This window comes from Manis pentadactyla, chromosome 2, assembly GCF_030020395.1.
Source record: "Manis pentadactyla isolate mManPen7 chromosome 2, mManPen7.hap1, whole genome shotgun sequence".
Classification (NCBI taxonomy): Eukaryota; Metazoa; Chordata; class Mammalia; order Pholidota; family Manidae; genus Manis; species Manis pentadactyla.
The window spans coordinates 2,524,460-2,536,784 of NC_080020.1; the positions used below are offsets into that span (position 1 = coordinate 2,524,460).

At 40.6% G+C, this 12,325-nt stretch overlaps 1 protein-coding gene across 1 annotated transcript in view; it reads right to left on the bottom strand.

Moving 5' to 3' along the window:
- Positions 1-12,325, bottom strand: part of UFM1 (ubiquitin fold modifier 1) — a 75,661-nt gene that overhangs the window by 3,509 nt on the left and 59,827 nt on the right. The window contains exon 4 of the mRNA XM_057489435.1: positions 7,762-7,867. Coding sequence (XP_057345418.1) covers positions 7,762-7,867 — 106 coding nt within the window. The remainder of the gene's footprint in view (positions 1-7,761; positions 7,868-12,325) is intronic.

Here is a 12,325-nt window from a genome sequence, read left to right on the forward strand (position 1 = left end):
CAGCTGAAAGCTGTTGTATTAAAAAATAATAGCCCAGACATTCCGTTTCTAGGGTTCATGTGCTTACCACATTATGCTACCTACTCTGTGAGGGTGAGGATGATAATGATTAAAATAACAGCTGACATTTGTGTTTTACTTAGTAGGTACCATTCACTTTCTAAGCACCATATATTACAAGCTTGTGAGACAGATGCAATTAATGTCTTACACATGAGGAGTAAGAAACACAGAGCTGTTAAGCAACATTACTTTCCCAGAGTAGAAGAGTTAGAGAGTTTTATATAAAACTTGATAAGATGGGGGTACTGCTTTGATTTAAGTTTTAACCATGTTTATAGTATCCACCTGGTGGTCACTTTTCTGTGACAAAATACCACTTGTTCCAGGATACTAATAGGCTTTCAGCCTTCTGGAAACCTCTCTTGGTCACTGACAGAGGCGACGGCCGTTAGCGTATGACCTGATACTGTTGCTTTAGCACCTGTGACTCGGAGACACCTCTGCCGTTCTCTCCTGACAGTAACCAGAAAGCTCCGTTTTTACCCTAAGCAAGCGTTTCTAGAACTGCACCAGTGATAGGTGGTTTTATATGTACCTGTTGATTCAGTTTGTCCTCAAGCAAGTTCTCTTCATCCCCTAAAATGTTCTTTAATCTGTTTCTTCAGCTCCTCACAAAATCTGTTCCTGCCCTAAACATTTATTTTATAACTGGTCCCCCTCCCTTCAAACATCTTTCCTTGCCTTCAGATTTTTCTTCCTACTTCTACAAGCATTATCTTTCCAGAACATAGGTTGGAATTTCTCCAGTTTCTTTCTGTTTCTGAATATCTACTATTGGATGTCCAAATCTCTTGGTATGGCAGTTCAAAATACATTAGAGATCAGAGATGATGCATCAGTAAATAAACAAGGATCTGTGGGAACTGATGTTGAGCTATAACATGATTATTTGACATTATAGATATTGCTAACCCAAAAGAAGCTTAAATGATGGAGCCTGAAATAAACTGTTAATCCAGAGTGGAAAATAATAAGCAACCATGAATTTAACCGCAAATCGCACCCATGGATTCTTGCTGCCCCAAGTGGTTACACAAAACTAACATGGTTAGTTTTGTAAATGTTTATCTTTATGCAAACAGAGACTTCAAATTTCAAAACAAACTTTTTTGGTAAAATAATTATGAGCAAGTAATGCAATGTAAGAAATAACTTGATCATAAGTAGATTTATATTAGTCAGAAAAAGCAATGTTTTTCAAATATCATTTCAGTTAGAACCTGTAAGTAGGTAGTATGGAGGAGTTTTCACATCCTTGGAAAAGTGCTTCTAAAACTTTATACAGCCCACACTCCAACTCTGGCTGTGAAACTGTTGCTCAGTTTGAGTTCTGCATCCATAGAACAAGTCATTGTAATAAAAATGAAAAAAAAAACAAAAAACGGAACCTGCGCCCATCATGTACTTAGCAAAACCACATAGCATCAACTCATGCTACAGGGTTCCAAATAGTCCAAGCTATTTCAGAACAACAGTGTCTATTTTTCATTCTGAATGGCTGTAATTTCAGTAGCAGCTGTGGCACTGAAAATTATAATGGTCAACATTTAATCAGTACAGTGTTTCTCCCACCCACCCCCTTCATCAATCAATCATTTGCTTCAGTTACCATAAAAATTTCAAACTTTGGTTAGCAGTTAGTAACTTTAAAAGCCTCATTAGAATCTGGCACGACCTACCGATCTCCCATTATTTCCCACGACTTCCTAACATGAGGTCTGGGCTCTGTTTCAGCATTTCCCATAAACACCAGCCTCCCTTTGCTTTCCCTTACTTCACACATCTAGAAAACCATCTGTTTTTCTCCTATGCTGTATAAACACTGTTTTTGTTTTGTTTTGTTTTTTTTGACATCAAAAGCAGTCTCACCTCCTCATGAAAGTTATCTCTGCTTAGGCTAACTTAGCTTTTATGATTTCCTCTTCTCTAGACTCCTGCAAATTTCTAAATTTCATCCCTTCACTGAACAGTGTTAACTTGGTTTTATCTCCCCAACTTGATTGCCAATTTAAGACACAAGAATCATCCCATGTTTCCTAGCTCATTGGCCGTATACAACCGTGTCTGTCTATGAGAAATGTCTTGCAATGCCACCATGTGCAAACAGAGCCACATTCATTTCTCTTCTGAGTTTCTATACTGTTTTGTCTGAGCACTTTATTCTCAGGGCCTGCGTCTTGTATATTAACGTTGCTTGCACGTGTGTCAGGCTTCGTAAGCGTCTTGAGTTCGTTCAGCCATTATCATCATTCCTGAGCACCACATCTATATTAGGCAGTATGCTGGGCACTGGGGACGCATGAGTAAATGTCAGCCACCAAAGTGCTCATAGTGCAGTGACCCCGTGGGGACAGAAGACACTCACATGAGCTGGGGTGGGGGCTGCAGCAAGTTTGCAGAAAGGGCTGGGGTAAGTCAGAGGAGAGAACTGCTGAATTTATTGACACAGGATTGAGCTGGGTATTCAAACCAGAGCACATCTTCACCAGGGACACAGACAGTGAGGGGAAAGATCCTGTAGCAGAAGGAGTAGCTCATCGAACTCTAGATGTGGGAAACAGCTCGGTTGTCTAGGGAACAGCAGGGAGTTAGACGGTGAAAGAGAGGGCTGAAAAGTTGGCTTGGAATCTGAGTACTGGTCACTGATGAAGATATTCTGACCCGGGATTACTCGGCCCGGGGCCCGGGGGGAATTCAGCTGTCCATTACCAGCCAGGAAGTTTAAAATGGCATACAGACGTAGCTATACATACGCATGATAGAGCAGTGAACACAAGGATACAGAGGATGCCAAAATGGGCTCCTGCGGTGATTTGTAAAATCATTTTAATCTTCAACTTTTTGTTGTGAACTATGCTGTGCATAGAATAAGGGCATGTAATACATGTACAGTTTAAACAATTATAAAACGAACCCCAATAGGCCCATCACTGAAGTTAAGTTAGTAAATAGAGCAAGCTCTGAGGCCCTCTCTGTGCCCCTCCCCCAGGCATCAGCCCCCCTCTCTGCACCCGGAGGCTCCCTGTCCCCCGACTCAGGAGTAACCCGGTAGTCGCATCTCCTGGCACGCATTGTTCTCCCCAAATACTGTTGGAGAAGATTTTTTTTGGATGCGTTGTTTTTAGCCTGACATAAATAGAATCCTACCAGTCCTTTATTTATGATCTTGAAAGAGAAAAAAAACACATCATGGACCAATTAGTTCAAGTCTGACATTTTCACTGAGCGTTTTGGTGCCAAGGAGCCACTAAGGGTTTTCCCTAAGGACATGGATGAGTCTTAAGGTCCTTCCAGCCTCAGACTCTTCAAATAATAGTTACCGATTAGTATGAACACCTCCTCGTGTGCGTACTGAATAATAAGTGATTTTGATTCGAACTCTTGAGATTGAACCAGTAGAGACCATGTAAAGCACGAGCCCAAGCTCTAAAGACATTTCATTATGACTTACATGTCATTTTTTTCTTTTTCCAGAATTGAAGGCAAGGATATATAATTCTATTTACCTTTATATTTAAGTCCAGAAATATTGCTTTTTCCATCATTATAGAAATACTGCTTTTGCATATTTGTTAACAATTTCAGTCACTGAAAGATATTACAGAACAAATTTACTACTATTTGGTCAGTCTTAATTCTCCAACATACAACATACATGGTCTAACATTTTTTTTTTTTTTGATGTTTGCCCTATTCGTACCTTACTTGGTTACCTAAGTAAAGGTGTGCAAGACTGGCTTTATAAATCAAATTCTTAGTGAGATTCCTCGATGCACAACTTATAAATATTCATGTGTATGAATCTATTTGTGTGAGGCCATAGACATAAACCACAATGTTTTGGTTTCAGTGAAACAGGATTGACAGTTGTTTTACAAAACAAGCTGCTTTTATTAAAACTGGTATATTTGCCATTAAGTTAAGCATCTATTGGGCAATTTACTTTGTAAGATTAATAATTATCCTTATTTTGACTAAAGGGTATTTAATTTTCACATTTACATTATGTAAGTGAATGACTCATGAAATATACCCAAATCCTCAATATTCCTGCAGTCTCATGGAGAACTTAAGAGAAGCAGACAAACGGAATGAATATAAGACATAAGTAAATGGGCATGTGAGCCAATAATATACAGAATTTATTAATAGGAATATGGATGAAGTAGAACCTTTCACTCTATATTGATGCTGAGTTACAGTTTGTTTGGCTTATTATGGTAATTACAAAAATACCTTTCTTCTTTTTTGAAAGCAGGATATCATATATCAACTATTTTGTTCATGATGTATTCAAGTAGATAGATACACATATATGTATATACCTACATATACATATATTTTTGTGTGTATGTATGTATATATGTGTGTGTGTGTGTGTGTGTGTGTGTGTGTGTGTGTATGTGCTCCTGGGGGCAAGAAAATGTACAAGATGTGTTGTGCACTTAGCACTGAAGGAAAAAACATTGTGGTGACTGTAGACTTCAGTATATTCCACGCTCATCACCGCAATGTGGAGCTGATATATTATTAAAGAATCACTCAACTGGCTACAAGTTATAAACTGTCCCCTACAGTCTGGGCTACTGTCACCAGTCCTCAGCCACAGCCAGCCAGATGCCCTATTTCTGTGGAGATCACTGGTTTTCCAAAGGTCTGAGCTCTGTTGCGAGTGTCCTCTGTCCTCCCCGTGTTCCAGGGAAACAGGTTATCCCGGGATATCCTGTGATGTGGGGGGAAAAGCAAGAGCTTTTCTATCCGAAGCCCTGGGTTTGAACCCGACTGTCACTTCCAGCAAGCCGTGTGATCTTTGGATGATTGTGTAAGTCCTTTGGGCCCAGTCACTTCATCAGGAAAGTGGGAAACACAGTAATAACTGATAAAGTTGTTGTGACGATTAAATGAGATACCAAATGCTACGCCTTTAGAAAAGAACTCAGCCCATCCCAGGCACTGAAAATTCATCCGTGCTCTCATCCGGAGTCACGCTTACAGTTTATAGGCCAATGAACCGAAAAATGTTCTTGAGGCAGCAAAGAAAATCTTGAGCAGATGTGGGCATATACAGAAGGGCTCAGAGTCCTTGATCTTAATAATGGGCCCCTTCTCCATCCTCTTTGTGAGAAAAAATGTTAACTTCCTCACAATAATGGATTTATTTAACTGGACATTGAGAAATTAACCTTCACCCATATTTTGCTTACTGGCATAGCAGAAGCACTTCATAACCATTTCAACCCTATTAAGTTTTCAGAACGCTAAGACAAGCTTATCTCAGCCCTTCTCACATCCACATAGTTAGCTTGTCTTACAGACGATGGACTCAAAAAGTGTGGGTGGAATGGATAATCTCAGTCCTGGCCTATCTGCTTAGCGTGGGGAGCGATCCCCCGAGAGCATTTCTCATGGCTTCACCCCGTTGGCCTGCTGGTGATTAGGTCCAGAGTCTACATGTCCAAATGATTTTACTTTTTTCCTTATTCTCATCTATACCCAAATTCTGGATTTCTCCATGAGTATCATGTCATTTCAGTTTATTCTATAAAGTAAGTGCAGAAGAACACCTTGTCATTAAGCAGAGCAGCAGGATTTAATGGCATTAAAGCACCGCGTGGAGACCACGTTCCTTACCCTGGGCGTCCAACAGAGTGTGCTGGCACACCGCACACGGCCCCAGCCGGGGGCAGCGGCGATGTGTCAGATTTATTTCAAGCGTTTGGTTAGGTTGAAATCATTGAAGTGAGAAATGAGACTACACCCTTAATGAAAACAAAACAGAAGGTCAGTGACCCTCATTCTATCTATGAAAGATACGGACATGTGCGATGTGAATACAGAAAAGAGGAGAAAAGTGGAGATTTTGAGTTTTCCTTTTTATAACAGTTTTTTTATATCGTCCCCATGGATATAAAATTAAAGGTCTTACTAAATTATAATTGGACACTCTTGTTCAATTATGCTTAATATTTTCACTTTGCGTATTAAAAATAAGTATGTGCCCTCATGGTATTTATAGGCTAGAGCTTCATAAATTCATTATGTTTCTGTTGATTTTATTTCAATAATAATTATAACAACCTCCCCAGGGATACGAATGAAAAGCATATTTAATGCATTCAACCTAGTATGTATTTGTTAAAATTAGCCTGAAAAACATTCAAAAGTGTCATCAGCAAGCAGAAAAAAGCAAACGGACAAAAATTTGCCAAATAAACACCAAAGATAGCCCAAAGGATTACTTTCTATTCACCTTTCATTTTTTATGGAATTATTCCACGTTCAAAATATCAACTCTTCAGTTACAATTTAGGAGCAGGTATCTATGTGTTTCTATTTTCCATGAATGTGTGTGTGTGTCCTGTGGGAAACTGGCCCTACATAGTGATGATAATACATGCTAGAGGACTGGTAGCTGGTAGCATCCCATTATGGTTCTGCCCAATATGGAAACAATTTTCAACTCAGATGTTGTGGCAGAGATTTGTTATTCTTTGTGGCTGCCCACTATCTGAATTTTCCTCCTCTATCCTGTATCTATCTGATACAAAGAGATCTTAGGAGTGCTGGAGGAAGCAGAAAGAACTTCACATAACAGGACCCAAGAATGCCAGCGGCTCCCTTTCCCATCCTCCTCTGCATGTGGGCAGAGAAACTCTGCCCATCACAAGCACGCGTCCCAGAGATGGAATGGGGAGCCCTTTGGGCCCAGAGAATAAGGAGGTTGTGAATCGGGGAGGGGGTGGCTGCTCTCGGAGCACCGGGGCACACAGGGAAAATGGCACCGCTTGGGGCTCAGAGTACAGACACGTTTCCCCACCGGATCAGTTTGTGTGTGATTTGGGCTGTCGTTTCCGACTATGTACACCGAGCCTGGTCCTTCATCCCGCCTGATGATTTACTTTATTTGACTCATGTCAGTCAAATTCTGCCTGTCTTCAATGACACCCAGAGGCGACGTACTTGTCATTTTGAAGTTACCCCTCTCAACAAAAGTAATCTATAGCTCCTTCCCTCCATCCCTGCAGGATACAGAATTCTAATGAATCGCACAAATCAGAGGGGACAGATGAAAACTCAGGTCAACCAGAAGAGATACAGCTTCAAGAAGCCAGTGAGCAAAGCCATTGCCACGTGGGCATCAAAGCATGCCACCACTGGATGGAATTAGAGGACGTAAACCTCTACGGCTGACTCTTCAAGAGAACTTTGCGCGAGTTCACCAGTAGAGTCTGAGAGGAAAGCAATAGTCAGCAAAGGTGATGAGGGACAAGACCGGCACACATTCAAACTGCTCCACAGAACTAAACATGTAGGAAGAGAAATATAAACTAATAAACGTATTTTCTTACTGCCTGTCCTCTTATGAGGAAACATGAAAGTTTACATCAGAATCCCACACAATTATGTATACTTAATATAAAAGTATATTATGTTTATAATATAATACAAAGAGCGGCTAGTTCTCTAGAGGTCCTGTTTCCTCTGCTGGCAGAAGAAAACCTCCAAATGTGCCAGACAAATGTATCAACTCCCCCTGAGTTGGCACAGTCTCATTACAGGTGAATATTGAGTTAGTCCAAAGAGTTCAAAATTCATGTTCCCTCTCATAGTTTTCTTTTTTTTCCAGCTTTATTGGAATATAAAATGCAATAGTGAGATATTGAAAGTGCACGTGACGTGGTGATCTGAGATACTTACCCACTGTGACAGGTCCCCCACCATGCAGTTAATTAGCCCCCGCATCACCTCACAGGGTTTCTCCTGTAAACATCTTTGCCTTCCATCCGACTTCCTAAAAGGGCATCTGGGTGTAGAGGACAGAGTATCCTCGTCAAGGACATGGGGATGAAGAGGAAGATTCCAGAGCTTCTGTTCTCCTCGATGTCTCTGCTCTCCTACAGCTGGGGGCATGAGACTGTTCGGGGTTGGGAACCAGAATATGCAGAGAACAGTCACCTCGCCATGCACTGTAGGCCTTCCACCGTGAATTCTGTTTGCTGCTGTTCACCTAAGGTATGTATACGGGACTATGAGGTTCCTCTGTCCAGAACCCCGACGTTGGGGTCCACAGCCTCCTACACCTTCGTATCTCCTCTCCAAGACTCACAGGCCTCCTGGATGCCACCTGCAGACCGTGGGAGGGAGTGTGTGTGCTGTGGCCCAGCCTGAAGCCCATCTACGTAGTGCTTTCATCAGTCAGTCTTCGTGCCTGCACATGACATGTCGACAACCCGAAATCAGACACCAGTCCAGATGTTCATGGGTTCCCCTCCAGTTTATTTTTCATAGTATCGCCACCCTGGTGAGCACCCCTGCACACTTCCCCTTTTCTCCAAGAGGAACAGCTCTCCCTCTACTGCAGGTCCTCCTGCCTGGAACTTTCCGTATGCCATAGCATCCTGTTTTTTTCCAGTTCTATGGGCTTTTTTGTTCGAGAAGTTCACCCGCCTCAAATGACCCTGGGAAAGTAAATTTCACAGATTTGCCTTGAAGGTGAAAAGACAGAAGAAGGAAAAAGAACAAAATGGATTATCCAGGGGGAGATAACACTGGGGCAATCTTCCAAAAACATTATCCCTGTTAGAGAATACTAGGTGAAGACATATGTATACATAGGCTGCACGTACAGGGGAGGCATTGCAAAGAGGTCTCAGTTTCCATGCCTGCTTATCATTGACTTTCTGAATTTCCATGTTGAGAGGTCTTTGGAGACTACATCAGGGCTCGGCCACAAACAGCCACAGCTGATTAGCAATGTTCACTGTGGTGGGGGAGCTGGGTGGCGGGTGGGGAGGGTGCATTATGTATAATTGCCATCACTAATACAGTGAGAAGATCATGGAAATTGGAGTCTGATAGATTTGGCTTAATGTAGCTTCTCAGCTTATTTTCTGTTAAATGCTTTTATATTCTTATAAAAATAATTACATTAAAAAATGTATGTGGATTCAACTTTTACATTTTATATGTACAGAAATCCTAGAAAATGTAAGATGAAATCCTTTCATCTTACATATTGGCCTTTTTGTCTAGCAACCTCAAAGAGATGTATTTCCTTTAAAAACAAAATAGATTTTGATATCTTAATAATTCAAAGGTATTTCATGTAGTATCCAGTTGGGGTTGATTCTGTCAGCAAGCTGTTCCTATTTCATATGAAATTATTGAATTTTGCTTCCAGAAAGATCCAGCCTACGGTAACAAAAGAAAAAGTGACATTTTGTGTGTCTACAGTAAAAATTTGTGTTCTCTTCTATGTTGTCCTAGAAAAATATCCTATCAGCACAAGATGTAAAATAATAAAAAATAATTTATCTAAATGGTATATGATCTGTTTTGCCCTCTGGATATATTTTTGTAATTGACTTATAGGTTATTTTGTACTTTACATATATTACTATTTGTGTTAAATAACATAGGTTGTATATGTAAAATGGAGATGGCGGTCCCTGGCTAAGACACGTTCACACTGCCTTAGGGTTTATTTTATTCCTTAGCCTAATTTACTATACAATCAGAGGAACTCATGTATATTTATTTTCTCACGTCATCTTTGTAGTAACTTAGTTAACATTTACTCAAGTTCTCTTTAACCTTTAATGAAATGCCTAGGGAATAGTTTCAGAAAAGAAAAGGCACGTAATGTTTTCGACTGATTGCATTGTTTTCCTCCCAGGAGGCAGCTGGGCAGACATTACGGTGACCACGGCCTGGCGATCATTAACTCCTGGAGGGCAGCTTCTGGCTTTGATTCCTCCTGTCCAGGAACAGCAAGACAACAGTACCAGAAGATGACAATGCATGTCCCGCTTGGAGAGAAAACTCAGCATGCACAGAAGGGAGCATGGTCTTCATTTTCTTTGTGACCAAAATAAGGTTGAGGGAAACACAGTTCTAGATTCAGATATGACACCAAAATGAATAGAGACGGTTGGCAATTCTATTTACAAAACAACTAACAAAAAAAATCAAAACCAACGCTAGTCCATATGTGACGGGAAAGACACCATATGGGTGGTTTGCATCAGGGAGGGAACAGCTGTTCCCCGGCAGTAAGGACGGCAGATTTGCATATGGTCCTTCATTCTTTCAAGGTTGTTCTCAACTCAATTATGAATCAATGAACACAATGTATCCAGGCATTTCACAGAGGCAGTAACACGCTCAAGTAATAGAAAAGAGGGTTGGCCAGAAGACCAAGATCATGCATATGGCTGCCTCAAATCAGATAAAAATTTATTCTTGGAAAAAAACAAACTGTACAGATACACTAATACATTCAAGCCATCAGGGACCCACAGGGAAGAGCATGGCACTCCCTAAACTTAGCCATTTGGGTAACACACATGCATTCTGCTCTTATTAAAATGTATGTCTATTCCTATATATCACTGTCTTGCCAATGGGTTTCAGCCCCAGGCAAGTTTGCTATGAATTCAGTATGACCAAAGAAAATGACAGCAAAACGTTCTTGGGGTGAAAGGGTCATACCCAACCTTATTTCCAGGTGGCCGGTCAGGCACTAGAATCCCATTCATTCAGAGTGAGTCTGCAGGCAGCAAGCCGGTCTATGCCTCTGGGCCTCTCTATCCGCACAGCCATCCTCTGGGCCTCTCTGCACAGTTGCCCCGCACAGCCGTCCTCTGGGCCTCACTACTCTAGTCCCTGCTCTGCTCTCCTGCAGTCTTGCAGCCGTGCCACTGTGTCATGCCCAGAGCACTGGGCAGAGCTCTTTATACAGAGTCAATAACAACGTATTACCCACACATGTGCAGTGAGCTAGCTGACCAGGGCCAGCTGAGAATCCTGGCCACAGGAACCTTCACTTTCTCCACATATGATTAAATGTTAAAAGCCTTAGTAGACAACATGTTAGAACAGATGGGTAATATAAGCAGAGAGATGGAAATTTTAAGAAAGAATCAGAATGAAATGCTAGGAAAAAAATTTGGCAGCAAAAAAAAAAGGAAGCCTTTAATGAGCAAATAAGTAAGCTTGATATAGTTGAAGAACCAATGAACTTGAAGATCACCTAAAAGAATCTGCCCAAACTAACATGCAAAAAGAAAAAAGAAGAGAAAAACAAAATACCCACAAAATCCAAATGGTAACTGACCATGGTATTACACGTGATGAGATATTATTCAGCCTTAAAAAATCATGAAATTCTGCCATATGCAGCAACATGCATGAACCTGGAGGACATTGTAGTAAATTAAATAAGCCAGTCACAGAAAGGCACATGCTGTGTGATTGCACTTAGATGAGACAGCTAAGACAGATTCACAGAATCAGAGAGTGGAATGGTGGTTTCCAGGGCCTGGGAGTGGGGAAATGGGAAGTTACTAGAGTCACAAGAAATTCTAACTAAAAAATAACTTTATGGTGGAAAAATCCATCAAATGTCAAATGATCAGTTAACATCACTATTGATAAGTCATGACGATAGCAAGTACCCTTGATACAATGTGATGAAAATGATACTTTACCTTTGTGGTTTTTCTCTCAAAACCCCCTAACCCCAGAAAAAAAAACATCAAAGTCCAAATTGGACATTCTAGAAAATACCTGACTGTATTCCTGAAAACTGTCAAGGTTATCAAAAATGAGTAAAGTCTGAGAAACTGTCACAGCCTTGAAGTGCCTATGGAGACATGATGATTGAAAGTACTGAGGTATTCTGGACAGGATCCGAAACAGAAAAATAACATTCAGTAAAACCTAAGCCAGTCTGGATAAAGTATGGCCTTTAGTTAGTAATAATACATCAGTATTGGTTCATTATTGGTGACCACTGCAGCATCCTAATATAAGGTGTTAATGGAAGAGGAATCTGGGAGTGGGCAATATGGGCACTTTCTGTACTATCTTTTCAACTTTTCTGTAAATCTAAAACTACTCTAAATTCAAATTTTATTCTATTATTATTTATTTATGTACTCTATCACTATTATTTATGCATAATATATGCAAAATTATTCTGATTAATTACAAACAAATTGCCAGAAACTTAAGAACTTAAACAATATAAATTTAATATTACCCAGTTCTATAGATCAGGAGTGTGATCTAGGTCACACTGGGCATTGGAGGTACTGTGTTCTTTTCTACACATTCCAGGGAAGAATTTGTTTTCTTGTTCAGTTGGAGCATTTGCAGAATTCAGCTCCTCTGGTTGTAGGACTGATGTTCCTGTTTCTTTGGTGGATGTTAGCTGAGGGTAATGCCCAGTTCTAGAGGTGTCCCGCATTCCCTGGCTCAT